The sequence below is a fragment of the Diadema setosum genome, chromosome 9 (assembly GCF_964275005.1).
Source record: "Diadema setosum chromosome 9, eeDiaSeto1, whole genome shotgun sequence".
In the NCBI taxonomy this organism is placed as follows: domain Eukaryota; kingdom Metazoa; phylum Echinodermata; class Echinoidea; order Diadematoida; family Diadematidae; genus Diadema; species Diadema setosum.
Genome location: NC_092693.1, coordinates 290,343 through 318,129, shown reverse-complemented (window position 1 = coordinate 318,129; position 27,787 = coordinate 290,343). Strand labels below are relative to the sequence as shown.

The 27,787-nt window shown below is 38.7% G+C and overlaps 2 protein-coding genes across 4 annotated transcripts in view; one reads left to right on the top strand and one right to left on the bottom strand.

The window, feature by feature from the left end:
- Positions 1–779: 779 nt before the first annotated feature.
- On the bottom strand, positions 780–13,061 carry LOC140233136 (cyclin-D1-binding protein 1 homolog). 2 transcript variants are annotated; one of them, XM_072313250.1, is made up of 8 exons: positions 13,037–13,061; positions 10,664–10,784; positions 4,912–5,073; positions 4,096–4,192; positions 3,248–3,395; positions 2,686–2,856; positions 1,865–2,026; positions 780–1,090 (listed from the first exon to the last, which is right to left on the bottom strand). In XM_072313250.1, exons 2-8 carry the CDS (start codon positions 10,743–10,745, stop codon positions 929–931), a joined length of 984 nt encoding a protein of 327 aa, XP_072169351.1. In that variant the 5' UTR covers positions 10,746–10,784; positions 13,037–13,061; the 3' UTR covers positions 780–928. The 2 variants fall into 2 exon arrangements, with proteins under 2 accessions (XP_072169351.1, XP_072169353.1); XM_072313252.1 differs by lacking the exons at positions 10,664–10,784; positions 13,037–13,061 and adding an exon at positions 8,478–8,531.
- Positions 13,062–22,042: 8,981 nt separating this feature from the next.
- The window catches only part of LOC140232679 (rhophilin-1-like), a 54,903-nt gene continuing 49,158 nt past the window's right edge, over positions 22,043–27,787 (top strand). Inside the window, exons 1-2 of one of the 2 annotated variants that reach the window (XM_072312787.1) lie at positions 22,043–22,175; positions 27,441–27,556. In XM_072312787.1, coding sequence (XP_072168888.1) covers positions 22,119–22,175; positions 27,441–27,556 — 173 coding nt within the window. In that variant the 5' untranslated portion in view covers positions 22,043–22,118. The remainder of the gene's footprint in view (positions 22,176–27,440; positions 27,557–27,787) is intronic. The other variant, XM_072312788.1, reaches the window with a different exon arrangement.

Genomic DNA, 27,787 nt, shown 5'->3' with positions numbered 1-27,787 from the left:
GCTACCTGCCAAGTTTGACAAAAATCCATCATGAGGTTTTCAGGAAGAAGATGAAAATGTACAAGAGGGGCACCCCTGGATCTGCTATGAACAAACTTTAAACTACAGTCATTAATGTACTTACTCATAGTATTATCTTAGCTCTATAACTTCTGATTCTAGAAAAGATTTTTAAAGATTCCTTCATTTTGGGGGGTTTGGGCCCCCCTGGGGCCCCCTGGGTGGGGCATGGTGCCCATTTTAACAAATTGAGATCCTAACCCCCTAGGGATGCTACCTGCCAAGTTTGGTGAAAATGGGTCATGGGGTTCTCAAGAAGAAAATGAAAATGTACAATTTAGGCCCCATGAGGACCCCTCCCCACCCCCCTCCCCTGGGTCCCAAGGGGGGCACCCCTGATTCTGCCATGAACAAACTTGAAACTACAGTCATCCATGTACTAACTCATAGTATTAACTTAGCTCTATCACTTCTGGTTCTAGAGAAGAAGATTTTTACAGATTCCTTAATTTTGGGGGGTTTGGCCCCCCCTGGGGGCCCCCTGGGTGGGGCATGGTGCCCATTTTAACAAATTGAGTTCCTAACCCCCTAGGGATGCTACCTGCCAAGTTTGATGAAAATCGGTCTTGGGGTTTTCAAGAAGAAGATGAAAATGTAAAAAGTTTACGCACGACGGACGATGGATGACGCACGCCGGACGCCGGATGCCGGATGAAGGGCGATCGCAATAGCTCACTTGAGCCTTTGGCTCAGGTGAGCTAAAAAGGGTTAGGTACCGAGAAGACTTGGGTTCTCAGTGATGTACATTCCTAGCAAGCACACTAGTGATAATGATACTGATGACGTTATTCAGTTATTAAACAGAACCAAAAGTCTCTATCTGCTTGAGATCAGATGCAAAAAGTAATTTTAGTGCCTTGGGTATTCATCATCTCTGGGCTCCTGATTTAGTGATGTTCTTGATCTGATCAACATTGTGATCTACAGCCTTCTCAAGAAAATCCAACCATTGGGAATCCTCATCTCTCACAAAGTGGGACTCCCTGGAAGCACCCAAGATTTTGTGTAGTACCTCAGACACAAGGGATGCCTGGATCATTGGGGAAATAGAAGAAAACACACAACATGAACAGTTTGGTAATGCACATGTGTGCATTACAGAATGTTAAATCGAGTGTCTTTAATCACACTTGAAAACCTATCACAGTAAATAATCCTCTCACGATTTTGTTTGAAATGAAAATAAAAAGATTTGTAACACAATGAATACAAAATGTATATCTTTAATCACACCAGCGAACTTCACAGAGTAGATAATCGTCTCATGAATTTATCTGAAATGAAAATGAGAAAGTGCAAACACAGGAAAATACAAATAATCTTTCATATTCTGAACTATCAAAGCCATAAAGGCTCTGATCTTGATATTCTACGAGTACCAAGGCGGCCTCATTTTAAGTGATGCAGAATGAGCAATTTCCATGCTTTCAACGGATGCACATTCCAGACACAGTTCTTTGTATGCTTCATGTTGTTTGTCTGTGCACAAAGTTGGTGTGATTTTACATCCTTCATGATTTTCATGCTTTAATTATGTATGTGGCCACTGAACACAAACATTTTACCAAAATCCAATCAGGTTAATCTTCACATAGTAACTCATACATACATGTATATTCTGCTTCATTAACAATACCTGAAGTTGTTCTTCAGTTTTCATGGCACCACAGCAATTGTACGCAAATAGTCAGACAAACACACAATCCACTATCCTAATATCCCTAGCACCACCACAAAGTGAAGGCATAAAACTAATCCCTGATATGTTCAAATAGAAGCATGAGTAAAGACTTCCAAGACTTACATTGGCTCTGACAACAGCATATCTCATGGGAGCATAGAGACAGGAGACAAGTTCATCCAGGTTGGGACTGATCTCTTCAGATAACTCATAAATATGATCCAGCTGTGATATGTGCACCATCTCTTCATGCTTTCCATTCTTTTTGATTGCTTCAGACACTTTCTGCAGGAGATGAATATCAAAGGTAAATCTAATTTCCCCACAGTCAAAGCATAATTGAGAGGGTAAGGTAAAACTTTTCTAACTACATATAAATGACATTACTCAGACTATTTGAATGTTTTCATGTGGTGAGCAACACCATGCAAGGACCAAATATGCACACACACACACAAACATACACACACACATAGAATGAAATTAATTAATCATCCACACAACTACAGATAAGTACATTAGTTTTTGTCATGCAGATTCACACATGAATCACAATAAAGACACGGTAGATGCAGCTGTTAATATACTTGATCAATGCTTTGTTATAAATACATGTATGTTAATACAGGGTATGATTACAGAAACTGCTTGACAGAGAAAAATGTTACCAATAATATTAACAGCTTGTAGCACAATGCAGTGCAAGTACATCAGGGACTGTATGGGTTGTAGATCATTGGTTGGGTCAAGGGAGCCCCCCCCCCCCCCCCCCTTTTCCCAGCAGAACACTTAGGAAATCACGGGTTTTGCTCTACACTGTATTTCTTTTTTTATGTGACACATATATCTTTGTTATCCCAAGTACTGACACTTCTCATTAATTTGCTGGCTGATACACACGAGTAACATGGAACAAGCCTTGATAATCTCATTTCTGGACTTACCTTTACACAAGCTTTGCAGGCATTGGCTAGTCCAAGACATGGATGAACAACAGCTCTGTCTTGATCTGACCACACTGCATCATCTTCATGGTCAGTTGGCTGCTGACCTCCTGAAAGCAGGAACTCTAACTCATCCAGCCCTCCTGCACTGCTCCCATCAGAGTTCTTGGCCTACAAAACAGACATTTACCTGTATTGTACTTTGCTGGCTGTAATTCAAATCAGGACAGTTAAGTAAGACTTTCACAAGTATCTATGCACTCAAAATAGGCAGTGCTGGTACCGTTATTTTTGGCAATGACACTAATCAATTGTTATTCAAGTATCTACAAAAAGTTTACAGACTTGGTGCACTTACCACATCATTCTTACCAATAAATTATCATACATTCTCATGCACTGCAAAGGGATATATCTGACAAAAACTCACCATTTAAACAAATATTACAGACAGCTGAATTATGGGACATTGAATTTACTGGAGAATGAATTAAGAGTGTAAGGTGAGATGGGTACATAAAAATCCAGAATGGATGAAACTTTTCCCAAATTTCCTTCTCACCTCATTTAGCTCCTCCACTGCATCCTTGACCAGCCCTCCCACAGCCTTCAGTTCTTTTAATGTGGCATCTTTGTTATTTTTTGCTGCAGTTTGGATGGTGTCACAAGATGCCCATACAGCTCCTGTTGATTGTAACTGTTCCTCACTTCTACAACAAACAAATGTTAGGAAACATTCAAAAAATGGGAATTACACGAACAGTGGGAATTACACAAACTGCATAAGGTGACTGCATGCAATAATTTATTAGTGAACAATTGAAAAAAAAAAATCTTTTCACTTATAACTCACTTTTTTTTCACTAATAAATAATATTCATTCTGGTCAGTTTTTCTGTTTGCGTCTGTTAGCGTTTGCATGCAATAATGATACAACGGAGAAATCGGAAGTCATGGCAATAGTCATCTGTCTGTAACTACTGCAAATAATACTTGACACATAAATTCATGCAGATTGGAATGTTATGCTTCAGATTTACCCTGTCTATATAAAACCTAGACTAGCCAACAAAATCTGACAGAAAGTTTGATGCTATAATCAAGAAACTATCTTCTGACAGCATCTCATGACGTCTTATCACGAGCTACTGCATATGTTATATATTTCAATTTTAATTGTTTGTTTTGAAATTTGTAAGTCAACTTATATTTATGAAATTGATATCATGTCATAGTATTGCCCCCAGTAACACACATACCGTACTACCTGTCATGTACATCATCCTCATAGTGGGGGGAATCGCCGAATTCCAGCACTGTGGGATAAAATTGCAAATCTAACCACTTCCTACATACATGACATATACAACACTACTCATCTTCTTCTAGTCTGACACTGTAAGAATTTACCCTTGATAGTTGGCACTTTTAATCCTCAAAGAGAGTTCCTTGATGCCTTCAACAAGGTCAATCACCAGATTCCTTGTGTGTTTCCTGAGGGCCAGTCCTGTGAGAAACAGATCCAAGACACAAGGCTTTGTCTAATATGGCTATTTCATGCAGCTAAATGGATGATCTCATCATATCCGTGCGAGTTACAGTAAGGCACGGTCCTAAACTCGGGTATTGAAGAGAGCATGACGTTTATTGTAGTTCATTGAAATATGAGTGTATGGCAGCTTCATGCAAATTATTTCCTTCTCATGAAAATACCTAATTTCACAATCTACTGAAGCAAAATGATTCTGCACACACAAAAAGTTAGTTAACATTTGGCTGTTTCTATCATCACAGCAAAGAGACTTTGTCTATGCTCCTTTAAGTATCACATTTAATCACTCTCATTTCAACTGAAACATAACCATACAATGTAACAGGTGCATATCCTCATTATACTTGTGAAGAAGAGTCACTAATACAGGTAAAACTTGCCTCACTACATTTGCAGTATATCATCATGGCAGTGTTGACTGCATCAAGTCTTACAGAGATGATTCTAGCTTTGAACCTTTGCACAAGATTTTCTTTTTTTTTTAATCAAATCTCAAATGAGCATTCTATTTCTTTGCACATATCAATCTTATGTTTGTTGCCTAAATAGAAATAAAATGACAACTTTGAATTAACACTTGCAATGGGTTAAATGTAGCTTAACACTAAAAAAAAAGAAATATATATATATATATAGTCACTTTGAATTTCAGAAAAATGCGAAAAGGGCATTACCACATTCCTTTGGGAGAGAGTAATAGAATGAAACCAGGGTGATGGTCTTCATCTCAACAGAGCTGAGCAGAGACTGGCATTCCTGAGCACTGGGTGGTGGAGGACTGGTGAAACAGGCTGCTAGTTTGGTTGCTTCAAAGGACATAGCCTTGAACACAGTCTCTGTAGAATTCAGAAACCAAAATCAAAGGTGTCTACTAGGGTTCCTTTCTCTCACAATAAAATGTTGACCTAGTCCCTTTCCCTGCAAATTAAGCTATACCCCTTCAAAAGCAAAGCCTACTTATAACAAATTATCTACGTCATGAATATGTCTCACAATGAAAAACTATTCTGGTTCTGTACCCTAATGAATAACATCCATATCTTTTGTATCAACAAAACTACACTATTTGGCCATTTATTACATTGGATAAGTACAATTTTGTTGATTGAAATTCAAATAAAATTTACCAGATTAGTGTGGCACGTAGAGTACTGTACATGCCATATATTTTGCGAGTCTAAAATTTCGCGAATCGGGAACTCCTGACAATTTCGCGAGTGGTTAAATTTGCGATCATGGAGTCTTGTACTGGAACGGAAAAGTGTACACGCGTGCGTTACATTCACATCGGGATCAGGGTCAATACTTTTGCGTGTCTGTAATTTTGCGAATAGCACCTGACTCACAAAATTCGCGAGAATAAAAACCTCGCGAAATATTTGGCGTATACAGTATTCAGTCTCCTTATCCATAACAAGATAACATACAGTTATTTCCCCCAAAGTTTAAAGTTCCTTTAATGCTTTATGAGAGCCACCATACTTTTCAGTGTGCTGTATTAAAGCTGACGCACTCACTTTAGTGTGAAATATCACAACAATAAAAAGTAAAAAAAAAAAAAAAATTATATTGGCATAGTGATCAATATTCATCAATGATCTCTTTAGGCTATGACAAAGGAGGTTTTATACCTGGAGTTCCAACTGGCTGTAATTATTCGAACAGTTGTCAGATTTCTATTGAGGTACAAAAGAATTCCACAGGTGCACTTGTGCCTTTGATGATCGATGTTCGACACTGCCATTTCATTTCATTTCATTTATTTCCACTTTCATAATTGGTTTACAAACTTTGCATTAAAAACAAACAGGCAGACAAACAAACAAACAAAAATACATGGTGTCAAATATGATAGTGGCGGAATCATGGGAAGCACAAAGTAGGCTTATTGAAAATGATCCCTTAAGAAATACAGGACCTTGATGTAAAACAGCATTCACTTGCTGATCTTGTTATCCTGTCAAAATATGTTGAAATAAATAAATAAATAAATAAAAATATTGTGATGTAAATATATGTAATCATTTATAATCATTGGTTTGTAACTGAGTTGAAACAAACATGAATACAAAATACGATAAGATTTACAACTTGAATCAATAAAAAAACGGATACGTGAAGATATGAAAATAGAGAAGAAAAGAAGAAACTCCATATTTAACTATTCGTCAGCTTGTAACTTAATTGCATCAAAGAGATGTTGTTTATATAATCTTTTAAATTGTCTTACGGTCTTACTGATCCTGAAAATTATATTCAAATTATTCCATAAAATAGTACCTTTATAAAATATTGATGACTGCGTACATGATGTGCGATTTAATGGGGGATGAATACTCTGAGCATTTCTGGTATTATAATCATGAATTGAACTATTATCCGTCCATCAGAGGACCAGGCAGCTGTGATGTTCTTTGCAGCACGAGCCAGTGACAGCAGTCTTTGATTTCTTTTTGTCAGGTCTTCTGCGATGACAATCCCTGATCCCTTTAGCTTTTTACGATTTGTGATGATTTCCTTCCTCTTTCTGTAGCTGTTTAGCTTCATGATGATCGGTCGAGGACGGGCTTTCTGTGAGGATGAGCGACCAGACTGTGAGGCAGACTCGCGAGTGCTTCCAGTGCGATGGGATCGGTCGATGTCTTTCACTGGATCCAGGGACACGCCCAGCTTGGACTGGATGACCTCGGTGACCAGCGTGTCGGTATTCTCTCCTTTCTTTTCTTCCAGGCCAAAGATCCGGAGACATGATCGACGTGAGTATTGTTCCAGGCTGTCTACTGTGTGCTCCAATCTGCTGATGTTTTGTTCCTGGTGAAGGACCTTTTCGCCAAGCCTTTTAACCTCTCTATCCTTCTCTTCCAGGTCTCTTTTCAGATCGAAGACTTCCCCTTGCACTTGTTCCAGGAGCTCATTGAGTTTCTTCTCAATCGCATTGCCGACAATGCTCTCCAGCAAGTGAATGAACTCTTCATTCTTCACCAGATCAGCCATCACTTGAGTAGCGATAGCAGCTGATTGTCTTGTGGTGGTACTTGTTGAAGCTTCAGTAGGCATAGTGAATGAGAAGTGTAGCAACCAAGTACACAATAACAGAAGGAAATGAGGGTGTGCCTCTAAGTTTGGTATTCACAGGTGATCAAGAGAAAAGGTCTGCTTCTAATGTTACAGTTTCAAAAGGTCAAATTCTGGCTGAGCCCCATAGACTAGAGTGTGCACAAGTTACATCTCAGAGTTGAACACGTGGGACTAACCGAGTAATGGTGTATCAAAACTTACTTGAGAGTCACATTTCCAATCCACTTTTACTCCAAGTTCCAGAAATATCACAGAATCATTTTTGTCCAAGTAGGCTGACAACTGTTCCAGAGAAGTTGCTGAATATGTGGAGTCAGTGATGTTGAGTGACCAAGGACATAATATGGAGTAATTTGACAGCAACTTTGAGGCCAACTTAGTTGAGTGCACACAAAAGTATATATCTTGCTGAGCAATCTGAAGATTCATTTTGAACATTATCATAATGTTGGCCATATTTTGCTTATCTATTGAATGAAATGAAATTTCACTTAATGATAAAGCATGTAAAACAAAAGTCAATCCCATCCAGAAATTTGTGCAAAAGTGTAAATCAGAGCTGTATCATGTAAAAATATTTAAAAATAGTACCATCCTGGAAAGCTGGTTTTATCACTTTTCCGCTTAATTTCCACAAATGAAACTAATATGGAATAATCTTCAAGTATAATCCTTTATTGATATATATCCCATTAGTGCCCGCGTATGCCCAGTCGAGTAATTTTCATCTCTATTTCAGCATTTTTTGCTCAATTTCTATTCGCGCATCCTCATGTCTGTACCACCTACCTTTTATAAGAAGGGATAGTGAAAAGTAATTACCATCACAAAGACATATCTTCCTTTGAAAGTGGTTGGTGATTATGCAATGAGACACGAGTCAATTGCCTTCCTATCTGCGCGGCAGATCCTGTTTGGCATATGCTTCAAATATTTTTGAGTGGCGGCTTCGAACATGGGATCAAAGGGAAGAACACTGTTGTCACTCCATCTCTTGAACCTCCTTGCTATGACATTGTAGCACTGTATACAGTGTTATGTATTTCACTGTATTGGTTATTTTTTTTTTTTTTTTTTGGGGGGGGGGGGGGGACAGTTGTTAAACCCATACTAAATGTAAGGCATAAACTCTGACTACAGTAAGACTCTTTCTTGTACATACCCATTTTAATCCAGAACTCGGTCAAGTTGAAACTGTCAGCCATTTGTCTTGAGTCCTCATCTAATATAGGAAAATATAAACACTTGATGTTAATATACTGTACGAGCTGAAATTTTCACGGCATTACGAAGAAACTAGAAATACATGTTTATAATATTGAATTCTTTCCTAAACTATTCTAAATCAATTCGAGTATTTCATTTAAAATTTTACGGTGAAATAAACGAAAGGTGAAATGCGTTCTTCGTCTCTGAACTTCATCTTGCAACTAGAGCGGTGCCGAGCATGACTTCAAAGCGTAGTGGAATGCTAGACATCCCATTGTAACGCCTTGAACCCAAACATGTGTTTGCATGAATTACGAAAAGTTGCCACTCCATCTCTGTAACACCTCCCTGCTCTTATAGACCCCGTTTACAGTGCGGGGCTGGGCCGAGCTGCGGCCGAGCCCAGCCTCAATTGCGAGGTCGAGCCCCGCAATTTTGTCCGTTTACACTGCTGGGCTCAGCCGCGCTTTTGATTCAAACCTTTCAATATTTTGTTGTAGTGGTGCTCTGCTTTTAAACAAATGCAATTTGGTATAGTCTGGTTTTCAGACCAACTGAATTCCGTGGCGAAAAAGTTGCCGTTCGGGCAAAAGCCTTTGCCGAAGGAAAAAATCCTTTGCAGGACAAAACCACCTTAAACTCTACTAGTTTTCGACGTTGAGGGGGTTAATATCCTGAATAGCGAAATAGTACACGCAGAGGGTTTGGAAGCCAGACTAAAATTGGCCGCGCATTTGGCCCAGTTTGCATTTACACTGAGAAAAGGCTGGGCTCGGCTGCGGCCGAGACCACCTCCAGAGCGAGGCCAAATGCGAGGCCAATTTTGGCCCCGCATTTGGCCTTTTGCGCGTTTACACTGAAGCGGGGCTGGGCCGAGCCACGGCCAAGGCGCGGCCGAGCCTCGCACTGTAAACGGGGTCTTTGAGACCTTTTGATAAAATCGGATCATCAGACTGTTTCAAGTTTATAAGTTTTAACACTTTAAGATTAGAATGCACTTTTCCAAATGAAGTTCCTTTAGCCAAAACAGAATAGTTTGGTTTGGTTCAATCAGTCTGCTTAGGAACAATGATAGAAAGTTTGTTCTGATATCATATTCAGGTATTTCATATGTAGCAGACAAGGTGATAATAATATCACCCCACAGCAGTCACATAAGTTTGCACATTAACTTTCGTGGCAATCATATTTTGGGTCAGAATTAAGCAAACTTACAGCCCGATAGCTGTGAGGCTATCACAACCATACAACAATCTGAAGCAAGGGATACAGAATATTCTTATTTCCTTTCAATAAACACAGGAATTTAGTATTTATGTTTTCAGAGTAAAACTGTCGAGTCAAATAATGACATCATAACCTTAAAGGGACTGTACAGTACTGGTTGAGGTAGGGATTCATGTTTTGAACATTCCTAAGTGAGATAATGAAAAACCTCAAGATTATGAAATATGAAAGAGCATGTAATTTTAAGAAGGATTCAACGTTTATTTGATGAAAATTGGTTTTCAAATGGCTGAGATATCCAAAAAAGTGCTAATAATAAAAGGCGACATGCCCCAACTTTATTAGGATCTCTTTGTTTCACCTTGTTTTTGCATATCTCAGCCATTTCAAAACCGATTTTCATCGAATAAACTTTTGATACCCCTTAGAACTGCATGCTCTTTGACATCTCATAGAGTGGTTTCTGAACATCTCGCAAAATGTTAAAAGCTAAATCTACACCTCGACCAGAACTGTACACACCCTTTAATCTGCTTAAATTACACTGTTGTGACCAACAATCCTAGTTCCTGAAGGTATCTGAGACTTAGGCCTACCCATTTTTCTCAAGTTTATGTTTAATGAACTGCTACCATTCTGTATGTTTTAATTTACTCAATTTGATAAAGCTAACAAGGTGTTGACCTGCACTTTAATCAGTAATGGTCCTTTTCTGTTCTGTTTGTTTTGTTTTGCTTAAATTGTAACCCTATCATTCATCTGATCTTGTTCTGGGGAGAAACCTCTTTTGCATCAAGTTCAAGGAAAGGATTACGAAATGATCATTTTAAGATAAAAAATCAGAAAAAAAAAACATTGCTAAGGTTTATTGTAGCAACAAGAACTTTTATTCCTTTTTTCCCAATAACTTACCTTTTAACTTGGTAAGCACAAGTTGCATGTTGTCAGCAAAGCTTGTAAAAATCTCATCTCGGCTCTGCTCTAGTGCTGCCATCTTAACGTCTCAATTTTTTAGAAACACTCAGTTTACCTTCTGTTAACATGAGAGAACACCGGTAATGTATGTTAGTATGTATTCATTCTACAGACTTTTCCACTGACAGTTCAGATGGTTAGCTTTCGTGGGTGATGGAAAAAAAGGTACTTACCTAGCTATGATCTACTTGAATATTACAAGTCCAGAATTAAATTCTTACGGTGCCCCATTTTAAACATTTGATTCCAACTTATCACTTACAATTGTACTTGTCGACTTGGTCTGGAGAACTTCATACACCAAACACATTTTATTAATGATTACTTTTTGCACTCAGCAGTAGTGAATCAAACCTAACACTATAAAAACAGTTTTAAACCCATATAATAAAGCAGAAAACCTTTAAAAATGTGTGGCAGTGAGCTACAAGGCTCCTTGAAGTATATCCTTGATTATTGATTCAGAACTTTGACTATCATGCTCGAGACACTGAAGCTGCCTACTCATCAGCAGCAGAGATCATAGATGGCTGACCAAACTCAAGTTTCAGATCATGTCCAATTCAGAAGACATATGAGTGGAAATTAGCTTTATGTACAATTTAACACCAACTTCACACAAGAAAGCAAGAAGACAGTCATAGCCAAAACACAACAATCTCTCAAATCGTCAGATGCAACATATGGCCAAACACAAGGTGATCAGGAGAGCTCAAGTCACAATAAATAATTCAAAATATATGCATGACAATTGTGAAATAAAGAACAGCAGGACTAGACTTCCTTATGCCCCCATACCCCAACTTGCCAATTTGTGTGCGGCTATGTACATCCATGCATATTTAAGCTAACAAAGTTATAAGGGTAGACTAGTCTAGGATAGAGTGGAATGAAAATATTAGTGGGGGGGGGGAGACATACAACTGTAAGTCTTTCTTATTACAATGCCTTTTTTACGATGTGGTGTAAACTAAGGCCTATATGAGGAAACCTGATACTAGATAGCACTTCAGGTCAAAGTTTCCTTCAAACGGTCTTATGTTTACAAAAATTAGACTAGGTCTAGTGTAGTTTCTAGTTCTTACTTAAGCTTAAAGGGAGTGTACAGTACTGGTTGAGGTGGAGATTCATGTTTTGAACATTCCTAAGTGAGATAATGAGAAACCTCTTATGAAATATGAAAGAGCATGTAATTTTAAGAAGGACTCAACATTTATTTGATGAAAATTGGTTTTGAAATGGCTGAAATATTCCAAAAAAGTAATAACAGGCATCAGGCCACGCCTTTTATTAGAATCTTTGTTTCACCTTTAGATATCTCAGCCATTTCAAAACCAATTTTCATCAAATAAACTTTTGATACCCCTTATTCACCTGTATTCACCTGTCTTGTCGGGCTTCTGGAAAGACATTAGTCTTGTAATGCCCTCCCACTTTCAGCAATCTTCCACTGTAAACTTTTATGTCAAACTTAAATGTCTCGTCTTTTATTGCAGTAATGACTGCTACTATTTAAGATAATTACTCTGCGGAGTATGTAAACTTGTATTTCTTTGACAGAAAAGCGTCTATTTCTGACTTGAATCTGTTAACTGTAGTTGCTTCCACAGCTGACATTGGTAGCATGTTCCAGTGAGTTACTACCCTGTGAGTGAAGTTGTTTTTCCCCGATGTTCAGACGTGCATGTTTGTTTCTGGATCTTGAATTTGTGGCCTTGAAGATAAACTTTCTCATCTTTTGCTTTGAAAAGAATTGCATGCTATTTGACATCTCATAGAGTGGTTTCTGAATATCTCTCAAAATGTTAAAAGCTAAATCCTCACCTCAACCAGAACTGTACACACCCTATCCTTTTTAAAGAAAATGCGATGAACACGATGAAGATGTGGATCATATGCTCTGTAAAATTCAACTGGAGCTGGAGATAAGAATCACCGTACACAATCTATAACGTTAAGCATACAAAGTATTTTTTTTTTCTTATTAGCAGTAGTATTTGCAGACTTTAATATCAACATGACGTCTTTCTTTTTTTTTTGTGACATTTTAAGAGTCTAACGTTTATGCCTGCTGCAATGCAAGGTGCAATTACAAACACAGATCTTTATGTGTGGGACTGAACAATCACCCCCGCGGACGCGGACGTCGGACAGAACAATATTCTGCGATTTTAATACATTGATAAAGAAAAATAACATCTCCATCCGTGACTCTCTTCCTCCATTCATTAATGACACAACTATCAAAGCATTACAATACCAAGACGCACAACACAAGAGTCGCGGTGCGGTCAAGACCCAGGTACTCACTCTTCTCACCAATTTGCTCACGGACACAGGCTTTTACTTAGGCAGGTTTCGTTACAGGGGCAGAACAACAACAGTGAGGTGAGGATCGATCATCCTCGCTCAGCGCCAGTCAGTGGTCGTGAGCAACGCATGTGATTTGGTACATGTTTTCGGAGTACTGATCATTGCGGATCATTGCGCAATGAGATACCAGTACTACAGTACGTACATACATCTCATGTATGGAAGGTACATTGCGCAAGTACTTGAAATTGAAAGCATAGGTAACACTTTTGTAGTAGCATAGTTCAAATTTAACTCTGAGGCTGAGCCAACCTCACTGTAACTGGACAGTTACGCATCTTTTATCTCTTTCATTAAAAAAAAAAAAAACCCACCATACTTAGTATGTTGTAATTTGTCACATAAAGAATGAAATAGAAAATAGGGGCAGCGGAATGTGTGTGTGTGTGTGTGTGTTTTTTGTTTTTTGTTTTTTTGTTTTTTTGTTTTTTTTTTTTGGGGGGGGGAGGGGAAGGGGCGTAACAAGGGTTTGAGCAGCCCCCCCCCAACACACACACACACACACACACACACACACACACACTTTTGTTTAATAATATTCTTTATTTAAATTTCATTCAATATCAAATCCATATTAACAATGCAAACAATCTTACCAACAACAACAAAAAAGTAGCTGTATTCTTCTTTCTTGTGCTGCTGAATCACTTTTCCAACATACAGTACAATATATTTGGGTTTTTTCCAAATCCTACCATGTTTTTATAAGAAAAATTACATAAGATTCTGCATAACTCTCAGAAAAAGCTATTTTGATCAGCCTAATCAAGCCAATCCCAAATGTGCCTTATTACACACACACCCAAAAAGAAATTGTGCTACTAAATCACTTTTTTTAAAACATAACTTCCTTCTTTTTTTCTTTTTCTTTTTTTTTTGCAGAGCACACGCTATATACATAAATATATCAGATTAAGTATAACTCTTAAAAGGGAAAAAAAAATGTCTTGATCAACTTGATCAGATTACTCAATATCCGCTTCATTACATAAATCACACTCTCTTGAGAATACGGCATTTCCCAAAACATGTCATAAAAAAAAACATGCTTAAATTAACCGAGCAAAACTCATCATTTTCATTTAACCTATCAACCTACCCCCCCCCCCGTACAAAACAAAATAACCATGTGTGTATAAACAAACCATATACCTGCCTAACCCTTTAACCATTACTCTATTATCTACCTAACCCCGGCCATCCCACTTATTTCCCCACTAACATACCCCCCCCCCCCTTTCCTGGCAACTTTCCCTCAACACACTCACCCATATTATATACACTAAACATAAAAAAAAAAAAACATACCCACAAGTGCGCACTCACAAACACCAACATTTGCACACCAAATCACACTATATACATGTAGTATCATGGTTACCTGTTTCCTTGACAGTTAGACACACACCAAAAACCGAAGCTAACTAAACGTTTGACGTGGGAAAGAAGAAAAAAGTGACCACCATAATGCTGATACATACCGATTCCTAAACATTAATACGGCTCAAACCTAAACTGACCATACATCTGACGTGGGGGAAGAAAGATTAAAAAAAAATAATAATAATACACATAAAGGCCCGGTCCCACTGCACTTACGGATGGAAAGAGGATGTAAAGCGTACAAAAAAAAAATAAATAAAAATCTTGCCATCCGTTGGAAAACGCTACGAATCCGCTGTGTACCCATCGCATACGTGTTTCATCCGCTCTATCCATCGAGCATCCGTCCACTGTGAGTTCATCCGCGCAAAAAGTTTTAAGCTGCTTAAAACTTTTAGAACGGATGAACTTTCCGCTGTGTACGATGTAAATCCGCGACATACGAGCAACAAACGTTGTATGTCCGTGCGGCATCCCTTAAACGTCCGCTGCATCCTCTCTGCATCCTCTGGGCATCCTCGCAACTCACATCCGCTGCAGCTAAAAACGGAAAGAGGGAGGAAAGATATGGTACGTGGAACGTCTTTACATCGTTAACAGCACGTTAATAGAAAGGATGTAAGCGTATGCATCTCGTATATAAAGCATTTCGAAAGTATCCCCTCTGCATCCGCTCTGCATCCGCTCTGCATCCACTCTGCATCCGCTTTTTCTGCTATGCGTCCGTTTCGCAATTATCTCCGGTAACCCCTTCGGAGCTGTCATCCCCTTCCATCCGCTTTCATCCGCTAGGCTTCCGATGAACATCCGTTTAACATCCCCGCTACATACTACCCACGTCCGTTCTATTTCCGTTCTGTTACCGCCAAATTTCGCCAATTTTGTCAATTTCTGGAGCGGATGAAAGCGGATGAAGCCATCCCCGAAATTTTGCTCGTCCGCTGTGTCCTTTCTGCATACGCTTTGTGTCCGTCGGCCAGTGGGACCGGGCCTTAAGGCCCGGTCCCACTGCACTTACGGATGCAAAGAGGATGTAAAGCGTACAAAAAATCTTGCCATCCGTTGGAAAACGCTACGAATCCGCTGTGTACCCATCGCATACGTGTTTCATCCGCTCTATCCATCGAGCATCCGTCCACTGTGATTTCATCCGCGCAAAAAGTTTTAAGCTGCTTAAAACTTTTAGAACGGATGAACTTTCCGCTGTGTACGATGTAAATCCGCGACATACGAGCAACAAACGTTGTATGTCCGTGCGGCATCCCTTAAACGTCCGCTGCATCCTCTCTGCATCCTCTGGGCATCCTCGCAACTCACATCCGCTGCAGCTAAAAAACGGAAAGAGGGAGGAAAGATATGGTACGTGGAACGTCTTTACATCGTTAAGAGCACGTTAATAGAAAGGATGTAAGCGTATGCATCTCGTATATAAAGCATTTCGAAAGCATCCCCTCTACATCCGCTCTGCATCCACTCTGCTTCCACTCTGCATCCGCTTTTTCTGCTATGCGTCCGTTTCGCAATTATCTCCGGTAACCCCTTTGGAGCTGTCATCCCCTTCCATCCACTTTCATCCGCTAGGCTTCCGATGAACATCCGTTTAACATCCCCGCTACATACTACCTACGTCCGTTCTATTTCCGTTCTGTTACCGCCAATTTTCGCCAATTTTGTCAATTTCTGGAGCGGATGAAAGCGGATGAAGCCATCCCCGAAATTTTGCTCGTCCGCTGTGTCCTTTCTGCATACGCTTTGTGTCCGTCGGCCAGTGGGACCGGGCCTTTAACAATGTGCTATGGGCACCTATCCCCTGCCAACAATGTGGATAAATCAATGGAAGAAAAAAAGAAAAAAAAAAACACTCTCTATGAAAGTTTCCACTGCTCCCATTTTTGCAAATGAAAGCCAAGCTTACCTGCTTTCACCGCAACGTTCTTTTCCTCCTCTATAAAATCCAAAACAAATTTCTTTATCTTTTCCCTCTTGGGTAATTTATTTTGTTCTCTTGACCGAAATATTACAATTTTCATCAAAATTATCAAAGCATTCACACATTTGATTCGATTTGAAGTATCTCGTAAACCTAAGAAGATATCTCTCCATTCGAATGCTTCTAACTCAACTAAATCATTATACTCAATAAGAAACTGCCATATCGGCTTTACTTTCACACAATCAAAAAATATATGTGAATAGTTAAGTTTCCCTTTCCAATTGACAATAAGAACAAAGATTATCATTCACAAAACCGAACTTGAACAAACGTTCCCTTGTATGTAGTATCACCCCGTGTAACAACTTAAACTGAAATTCCCTATGTTTACTCAGTAAAGTCGTACTTCTAGGTCTAACAAATAAATTTCTAATTTCCTTATCACTGAAATCATACTTCACTTCACCATATCTTATTTCCAGAGTATACAGTTCTTGTAAAGCTGTAACAAAATACTCATACAATATTTTTGACTTAATATTTTGAAATTCTGATATTTTACAAAAAAAAATCTTCACCTGTATATCATAAGTTAATACATCAATTTGCTGAAACCTTACACTCCCTGTGTGCTCTTTCCACTTTTCTGGAAAAACATTATAAATATCATTTATCTTTACATAAGTATACCATTTCCCCATGATACCTAAATTTTGAAAATGCCCAACGGGTTTGATAAAACCTCTTTGTAAAATGTGATGTACATTATAAATACCCTTTTCATATAAATCACAATCAAAAATACTCTTCGCTTTTATACATATATTTCTATTATTAAATATTATTGGATTCATCACTTCATCTTCAAAATTCCTACATTTATCCATTTCCTGCCATACCTTCACCATTTCTATATAAAAAGGTGGGACTGGATTTGTCAATGTCAATCTAGACCATTCATAATCACATAAAAATAAGAACCTTCCTCCTACTGATCGAAAACTAAAATCAAAATACATTTTCCACCCAGATTTCTTCTCACCATACAATAAACGTTTCAACCACATAATACGTTGCGTTTTGACAAACAGCTGGAAATTTATCATTCGCAGTCCCCCATTACGCTATAATCTTGATACATAATATTCCTTTTTACCCGGTCTTTACCATTCCACAAAAATTCAAAAATCATCTTATCCAATTCAGAAAATATCCATTGAGGAACAACTATGAGTGATGAAACATAATTTAACCTTGATAATGCATAAGTTTACAACAAATGAATTTTGCCCATGAGTGTTAAATCACGCTGTTTCCACCATCCTAACATTTTTATTCTACTTAATATTTCTTTAAAATTGATCTCATTCTTCCCCATCACATCTCGTGCAAAATTAACCCCAAAATTTTAACTGCATCAACATATTTTCCAGATACAGATTATACAAGTTTCTCTGTGTCCTTACCCATCCACAAAAAAAAAAATCAATTTTCTTTATTTACTATTAAACCATGCACTTATTTTCCCAAATTCATCAAAAATATACTGTAACCTATCTAAAGATTTCGTGTCCTTTATAAACAACGAAATATCATCCGCATATAAAATTTGCTTTATTTCATTTCCCCCAAAACATATTCCTTTTACAGTTTTATCTTTCCTTACTACTTGTGCCAGTGTTTCAATAACTAATAAAAACAAATACGGAGATAGGGGATCACCTTGCCTAACCCCTCTCTTGATTTTGAAACAACCAGTATAGAGTGCCCTCCATTCATAACACAACTGCTAATATCCTTATAAAGCACCTTAACCCAGGAACAAAACGAATCGCCGAATCCAAACCTATGTAAAACCCGAAAAAAAAATCATGAACAACTGAATCAAACGCCTTTTCAAAGTCCACTGTGACCAAAAACCCACTTGTATAGTGCAAAGAATGAAATAACATATCATCTATTGTCAGGTTTTTTTTTGTTTTTTGTTTTTTTGTTTTTTTTTGTTTTTTTGGTTATTAAATCTTACAATTCTAATCAAATGTAATAGATTTTGATAAATTTTGGCGAGCGAGCGGAGTGAGCGAGCCAAAAATTTGTGTATTTCAGCTTACAAAACATGGAATTCTTGTCATTTCTTTTATTATTAAATCTTACAATTCTAATCAAGATAAAAGAGAGGGCCTTATAGATAACGATTTATACCAACAAACTGAGGACTTGAAAACATACTCTAAATTATACGAGCGAGTGAGCCGAAATTTGTTTCTGTGTAGGAAACACACACACACACGAGAGGAAGTTTCTAATTTCCATGATCTGATACACAATTTCGATGTAATACTTGGGATTTGATATTCAATCAAAACACGAAGAAAAATAAATATTGAGGGAGGAAAACAATTCCGGAAAAATATCACATGGCTATATGTTATCGTTGTATTATCTGCCGCCTATAGGCCTAGCTCTTGTTACGCGTGTGCATCGCGCTCACAGGCAATGACAAAATAAACGGCTGTGACTGGACTGGTGACAGATGATATGATAATCACAATAAGGTAACGAGAAGTAGGCACCTAAAAGAAAAAAATGAATAAATTATTATCCCATGAAAGCGTATTTAGCTTTTTTTTTCTTTCTTTTTAAATCAATGCGTCACCTCAAGAAATTCGCTTTAGGCCCGATTGACCATTCTCTTTGCCATGATGCAGGAATAGCTAGTTTATTGATACAACTTGCCGCGAGAAAACCATTTTATATTCCACCCACAACATGTTTTTATCCTTCGTCTAACTTTGTGATAATCTTCCGAAAGGAAATTAAACGTACAGCAAACAACCACATGTACTTCAGCTCATCTCTTACTCATTCATAGGGCTATGATGACTTGAGACTGCATTATATAGGTTGCAAGTTGTGAGTGTGGATTATACATTCGGTTTCCATCCTTTACATGCAGTTTATATTGAGTTCAACTTATGTTCACTTCACGGTGTAATCATGCACGGATTTAGATTGTTCTATGTTCAGTGATTCCCGTGGGACAAAAAAAAAGTTAATTGCTAGATATATGCAGTATACTGAGTAGTATCAAGCAGTGCGATGCATCTTATTGTGACATTGTTCAGACAACCACGAAACCGACGTGTTGGCGAGGATTGTGCATTAAAGGGAAGATAAACCCCAAGAGCAATGTGGATTTAGTGAAAGCAGCAACATTAGTAGAACACATCAGTGAAAGTTTGAAGAAAATCGGACAATCGATGCAAAAGTTATGAATTTTTAAAGTTTTGGTGTTGGAACCGCTGGATGAGGAGACTACTAGAGGTTATGACGTATGAGTGGACAACAATACCAAGAAAATATAAAGAAAATTCTACAAAAATCCATTTTTCTTGAAAATTACAAATTCCATCAACTTGATATTAACATATGTTAAGGGTAGCAATTATTCCCCCTGCTTTCTGAAAGAGGTTGGTCCATTGCTCTTTCATGATTCTAGAAAAGTGAATTTTTGTTGAATTTCCTTTGTATTTTCTTTGTATTGTTGTCCACTCATACGTCATATCCTCTAGTAGTCTCCTCATCCAGCGGTTCCAACACCAAAACTTTAAAAATGCATAACTTTTGCATCGATTGTCCGATTTTCCTCAAACTTTCACTGATGTGCTCTACTAATGTTGCTGCTTTCACTCAATCCACATTGCTCTTGGGGTTTATCTTCCCTTTAAGTCTGGACGTCGATCCGTTTTCCCGATAGGGGGAGGGGGTAAACTTGGTTTGCATTGTGGGAGGGGGTGAGCCGAAATTTGTGTATTTTTGTGTAGGGCAAGCGCGAAAATTGGGCCCCTAATTTATGAAAAAGTTTTCAACCCCAACCCCATCCCCGGTAGGGACTTCTGAAAAAAAAGTCCACATGATATGCTATTTTCAAGCACTTAAAGGGGTCTTTTGAGGGTGATTTAAATGTAATAGATTTTGATAAATTTTTGCGAGCGAGCGCAGCGAGCGAGCCGAAAATTTGTGTATTTCAGCTTACAAAACATGGAATTCTTGTCATTTTTTTTTTTTGGTTATCAAATCTTACAATTCTAATCAATTAATGAAAAGTGACGGCCTTATAGATAACGATTTATACCAACAAACTGTGGACTTGAAAACATACTCTAAATTATTACGAGCGAGTGAGCCAAAATTTGTTTCTGTGTAGGAAACATTGCACTTATCTCATAGTTCGTTCAAGATGTGTGAACACAGGAAGACATTGTCATTTTGTCCGCGTCATTTACGTTTTGTTCTTATCTTGTTTGATTTGGTTTTCTGCGCCCCCCCCCCCCGGCCCCCCCCCCCCCCATGTTCGAAACCGTTGGCGCCCTCTCTTGATCCGATCGGCGATCGCTTCAGAACGAAAGAAATTGCAGCCGCTGCTCCGTGTAACATTTTGAGTGCTAAATATAAAATAACATAATGAACACAATAAACACTGTCATTTTGTCCGCGTCATCATCATGTTTTGTTCTTATCTTGTTTTTGGTTATCTCCCCCCCCCCCCCCATTCCCCCACCCCCGTCCGGGCGAGTCTTTTTTTTTTTTGCTGTTTTTTTTCCTCGTTTTTTGACGCCCCCCCCCCCCCCCCCCCCGGGGGAGTGGCGCCCGGGGCACGTGCCCCCCTTGCCCCCTCCCCCCGCCTAGATGCGCCACTAGTGCCTACTAAGTGTATGGAGGTTGACGGGGGGGGGGGGGTGAGAGGGGGTAGCCCCTCCAACATCACGGAGCTTTTGCATTTTTAAGATAAAATGCTGTGATCCACAATTCTTGTGGAATATTCAGAAAATTGTCAAATTAATCCCCAAGGTGATATGGAGGTGGACCGATCAAGGAGAGGTGCAGAGAGTTGACAAGTTATTAAACATGTCATTTACAGCTTTCACAAAAATAATGAAGAAAGATATCAGTGCTATTATGAATTACTTGAAGTGGATTGGTATTGTGTATTCAGAGCATTATAGACCTTTAGAATTACTTCTTGCTGACAGTAAGTTTGGCCCAAACAGGTTTTATATGTAATAGAGTAAGCGCATAGAACCTCTTTGGTTTAGCCACTCTACCTCTATATTATGTAGATTGCAGGCCTATCTACTAGAATACCCCTTTACCCCCCCCCCCCTCCCCCTCCCACACACACACACACACATACGTACACACATACAAACACAACTCCATATACATGAAGATATCCGCAGTCTGGATCATGGAGTTGTTGGTGTCCATGACGATATACTCAGTACATGTTTCGATGAAAAATCTTCCAAGTATTCAGTATCATGCAGCAAGATAATGCCGAATGCCCTTTTCTTGGTAGTCACACAGTTAACTTGTACTAAACTCAAGAGGACGCCCTGCTTTTTAGGTACTCCTACGTGAGACGTGATGAGACTGCCAACATCTCTGACTAGTCGAGCTGCCCCCGCGTACACGCCCGATCGTCACCGATCACCCCCATCATCATCGCACACACAACAGGTGAAAATTTGACAGTAGTGTGCAGTGCTAGTGGTGAACATTCAGCGGTTGCACAGTCGCGCTGGTCTGGGGAATCGATATTACCTTCTAGGCCACACATTTTCGAATATCAACCCATTGACAGCTAGCTCGAAAGTAAGGAGCCCAAAGGACTACTGGGATAAGGTCGGACGTAGTCAAATTATGGAAGTTATAAGCACGAGGATCGGTGACCAGGAAAACGATCCACCAAGGAGAAAGGTAAGAACATCTACAGTTTTTGTTGGCGTGAAACCACTGACCAGATCATTACATGCAAGTCACCCGTGATGCAGTGGTACGTGGTGGGCCGGGCATTTGCTTCGGCGTAGGAATGGGAGCTTGTCGCGGCCTTCGTTCCAAACGTGGGGTAGTGACGCAGTGTGCTGTTGGTGGGTGGAGTCGATTTGGGTTGGTTGCCTGTAGCTGTAAATTACCCAAAGTCGGAGATAGAAGGACGTGACAGGATCAATATCTCAATTATTTTTTTACATTTTGCCTAACATTTGGATCATGTATTCTTGAAATATTTGACACGGGCGTCTAGTCTTCTCTGCAGTGAACCTGGCTGATCAAAAGTTATACTATTTCTACAGGACAGGTCATGTTTCTGGAAATGAGAGTTTGTCTAGAATCTAACTTCAAATTTGTATTAGAAACCTTTGGCTTTGGCGTGACAAAATTCCAGAAATTAAAGACTGAAGCATTCGTCGAACACCTCAGTAAGACTTTTAAATATATCATTACCTTTTTTTTTTCTTGGGGGGGGGGGGGGGGGGTTGCGGGGTTAGAACTTGGCCAGAGCAGAGGGGGAAAACAAAAATGTTTGATGGTTTGATTGGTGTGAAATAAGATCTGATAACTAATGGTATTAGAGTAAGTTTCAAATACTCTTTACAGAAAGCTATGCCCAACTACCAATTAGCCATCAAAAGTTTCAGACCTGCTAACTGTAGAGGTACAATTGTAGGTCTACGGTGTAGCCTACCTAAATATAAACATTTCTAGGAATGTTAAAGGGATTGTATAGTTTTGGTTGAGACCTAATTTCAGGTTTCGAACATTTTTTGGTAAGATAATGAGAAATCTCTTATGAAATGTGGAAGAGCATGTAAATCCATGAGAAATTCAATGTTTATTTGATGAAAATTGGTTTTGAAATGGCTGAAATATCCAAAACAGGTGATTCTAATAAAGTGTGGGACCCACCTTTTATTACAATTGCTTTGTTTTACTTTGTTTTTGGATGCTTCAGTCATTCCAAACCCGATTTTCTTCAAATTTATAAGCTTTGAAATCCTCTTAAAATGGTATGCTCTGTATTATTTCATAAGTATTTTCTTGGTATCTCGCAAAAAGTTAAAAGCCCAGTTCTCATCTCCACCAATATTGTACTATCCCTTTATCATGATTATCTCACAACACTTGTGTCATCTTGATTTTTATGCAAATTGTAACATTACAGTGATCTGCTACTACCTGTTTTGAATTTCTGCTGTGAGTTGGACCTTGAGTGAGATGGTGGGTGGTAGGCTACATGTAGCTGCTTGTACCCCCTGAATTGTTATTGTGACATTTCAATTCCCTTTTATCTAAATGCAAAATTTTCAAGGTCTTTCCATGTAGTGTACCATATCTGTGATACAGAATTGTAAGCTGAAATCAGCTGTGGGCTGTTTTCGGTGTTTGGCCTACGCTTTCAGTAAACACAGGAAATGTGTTTGTCATTCTGTAACACACTTATTTTAAATGTCCTTGACATGGCTCACTTGACTGTAACAATAAACACCAAACAAATTCTCTTAAATTTGCATTCATATTCGATCAAGGGGAAATGAAAACGGGAATAAAAAACAAAACAAAATGCAGGAAATACAGTATAAGTCCTGCTTTGCTGAATGAGACAGCTGAAGCAAACAGTAGTACGAATTATCAAATGAGTGAGAATTTTGTTTGAGGAAAAAACACCTTTTTTCTCTCTTTCGGTACACACATTTATAAACCTACAATGTTGCATTTGATCATATGTACCTACTTGAAATGACTTGAGATGTACATCTACTTTTAATCTTTGTATCTATAGATAACTGGCACAATAAGCAATTGAAAATAATAGAATCTCAATGACTACTTTTCAGAGAATTGGTGAATGGAAATGTGACAAAGATCTTCCATATTGATTTTTTACTAAAATTATCAAAATACAAATCTATACACTTGGAATATCTCTTAAGTGTTAAGTTTATTTTGGAGCTCTGTTTTACAGGAAGAGATAACATGATGTAGCCTTTGAAGTTTGAAACAATTCCTCAACATTTAATACCGTTTACTGTAAATCTTGATTAGGCATGCATTCTAGTGGTACAGTACTTCAGTTTTGCTTCTAAAATGTCCACAGTAACAACCATTAAGCAAGCTTATTTGAATCTCCTTTCTGCTTAACAAAGGGTTTGTTTCTTGCTACACAAGGCCTTGGGTGGACACCAAGCTGAAAACTGCAGCAGTATCTCCATGATTTATAACTTGTTTCACTCGGCATGTTTTTGTTAAATATTCATAGAGTTGATGTTGGATGCCAAAGTTTGAAGATGAAGTGAAAGCAATTAAAGGTAGAATTGCTAATCAAATTTTTTGTTGTATCATGCAGTAGGCCTACTGCGTACTTGGACACCAAAATATTTTCACTAAGCTAGTGTTACTACTCAGTTGCATTGCCAGATTGCTGTTGTTTAGGCTACCCTACGAGTCTATTGTTTGATCTCATCATAAAAATGCATATCTGCAGAGTTCTTGAAACCAGAGAAGCTTAAATCTTCCATCTCATCTGTGTGATGTTTCATGAAAGACCAAAAAGTAGATTTGACTCCAAGAGTAACGTGCATTAAACTCATGGCGATACTAGCTATCTCAGGAACTCACCGACACATTTTCATTGGGATTTTTGTTTTCATATATAGATGTAATTCACTACAGATGTAGGGCCTAGTGTACATCTACTTCAATACAGGGAATCAAAGTTGAAAATGATACATGTACATATGTATGTACTACTTTCTTTGAAATGAGTTCACATCAAATTTTAACAAATATTGTAGAGTATGTGGCTCCTTCCTGCAGTCAAATTGATGAAATTCTTCCGTCAAGTTGCTGAGTGAGATGCTGTTGTGAGAACCAAGGGTCATCAGATGACCTATGAATTCAGTGACTATCATTCCTTTCATGTGTTCCCGTTTTTCTTTTAAATCAACTCTCCTCATTTCTTTCTCATGTGTTGCTTCTACTTGTAGCATTGAAAAGCAACTTCTGTGTGTGTGTTTTTATATGGAAATTTCATACAATCATGCATGCTGTCGAGCACATTTTAGCCTCAAATGGTTTGACTATTTATCAAAGCAAAATGCATAACCGTAATCTACACAAATTTTGTCATATGAATGTACAGTGTAATAGCAATCTGAAAAGGAAATGTGAGAATTCTTATGTAGTTTGTAAATTACTATTTAAATAGGAAACATTCTATGTTTAAATTGACTTGTTTGAAAAAAAAAAAAGCATCTTAACAAAACATAAAAAGTTTGATTTTAATTAGACAAAAGTAAGACCATTATGGAATATCAAAGTTTCACATTTATCACAAAACAATAATTTGAGTTAGAATGAGCAGAGCAATTTTCTTTCAAATATACATGAAATTCTTCCATTGAGATGTTTTCATTGCAACTGATTGACAAATAACGTCGATGTAGAGCAATTTGTCAATCAGTTGCAGCAATTTTCTTATCTATTTCTGATCAGTTTCTGTATCTGTTTGAATTTAGTAGTAAACAATAATTTGTCACACTGTCAGTTTGATTAGGTAGTGATGTCATGGTCTTGACACTTTTTATGTACATATGGTGTGCAGTTCCTCTTTAAAGTCACTGGTCTAAATGTTATTAGCTCACCTGAGCCAAAGGCTCAAGTGAGCTATTGCCATCGCCCTTCGTCCGGCGTCCGTCGTCCGTCGTGCGTCGTGCGTAAACTTTTTACATTTTCATCTTCTTCTTGAAAACCCCAAGACCGATTTTCATCAAACTTGGCAGGTAGTATCCCTAGGGGGTTAGGAACTCAATTTGTTAAAATGGGCACCATGCCCCACCCAGGGGGCCCCCAGGGGGGGCCCAAACCCCCCAAAATTAAGGAATCTGTAAAAATCTTCTTCTCTAGAACCAGAAGTGATAGAGCTAAGTTAATACTATGAGTTAGTACATTGATGACTGTAGTTTCAAGTTTGTTCATGGCAGGATCAGGGGTGCCCCCCTTGGGACCCAGGGGAGGGGGTGGGGAGGGGTTCTAATGGGGCCTAAATTGTACATTTTCATCTTCTTCTTGAGAACCCCATGACCCATTGTCACCAAACTTGGCAGGTAGCATCCCTAGGGGGTTAGGAACTCAATTTGTTAAAATGGGTACCATGCCCCACCCAGGGGGCCCCCAGGGGGGCAAAACCCCCCAAAATTAAGGAATCTTTAAAAATGTTCTTCTCTAGAACCAGAAGTGATGGAGCTAAGTTAATACTATGAGTTAGTACATTGATGACTGTAGTTTCAAGTTTGTTCACGGCAGGATCAGGGGTGCCCCCCTTGGGACCCAGGGGAGGGGGTGAGGAGGGGTCCTAATGAAGCCTAAATTGTACATTTTTATCTTCTTCTTTAGAACCCCATGACCCATTTTCACCAAACTTGGCAGGTAGCATCCCTAAGGGGTTAGGATCTCAATTTATTAAAATGGGCACCATGCCCCACCCAGGGGGCCCAAACCCCCAAAATGAAGGAATCTTTAAAAATCTTCTCTAGAATCAGAAGTTATAGAGCTAAGATAATACTATGAGTGAGTACATTAATGACTGTAGTTTTGAGTTTGTTCATAGGAGATCCAGGGGTGCCCCTCTTGGGGGCAGGGGTGGGGGGGGGGGTGGTTGGGAAGGTCCAAATGGGGGCCTGAATTGTACATTTTCATCTTCTTCCTGAAAACCTCATGATGGATTTTCGTCAAACTTGGCAGGTAGCATCCCTAGGGGGTCAGGATCTAAATTTATCAAAATGGGCACCATGCCCCACCCAGAGGGCCCCAGGGGGCCCCAATCACCCCAAATGAAGGGATCTTAAAAAATTTGGGCCCTTATTGTACATTTTCATCTTCTACTTGAGAATGCCTGGTCAAATTTTGGTAGAGCTGTGAATAATTTAGATTAGTGACTGCGTGAAAGGCGAACTTGCGATACTCAGGTGAGCGCTAGACCCGTGGGTCTCTTGTTCATACTGGTGTTGAGGTTTATGTTGTTACTGTGATCCTACATTCTTCAATGAATGTGCAGTTGTACTACATGTACCTGGCATACATTCACTTAGTGTAGTTTAAACTTGATAGATTTCATGTGACAAAGTTCAATTTGATGATGTGGGAATGTTTGATATAACCTGTCTTGACATGTCTCCCTATTTCTAGGGTTGTGATCCACTGGCACAAACAATGCGTAGCAAGATGCAGAACCGACGGCAAAGATTGAACCAACAAATCAACAAGGAGATGAGGATGCGAGTAGGAGCAGAGAATCTCTTCAAGTGAGTGATGTTTTAAGACTTACAAGTACCTTATTAAAAAGGGCCACAGTGTTAGCCTCACTTGAGGAAGGATGGCAGGGTGAATGGTATCAGGTTATAGGGATCATACACTTTTGGATGAGGTGGGGATAGTTAGAAACCACTTACATGAAATATGAAAGAGCATTCAATTCTATGAGGAATTCAAAGATTAATTGATGACAATCAGTTTTGAAATGGCTGAAATATCCA

Excerpts from the sequence above, each read along its gene's own strand:
- LOC140233136 (XM_072313250.1), bottom strand. The coding sequence starts at position 10,745 with ATGGCAGCACTAGAGCAGAGCCGAGATGAGATTTTTACAAGCTTTGCT. Across the intron at positions 4,193-4,911 it reads CTCTCTCCCAAAGGAATGTG|GACTGGCCCTCAGGAAACAC; the intron begins GTAATGCCCTTT and ends TGTTTCTCACAG. Across the intron at positions 1,091-1,864 it reads ATGCTGTTGTCAGAGCCAAT|GCATCCCTTGTGTCTGAGGT; the intron begins GTAAGTCTTGGA and ends CCAATGATCCAG.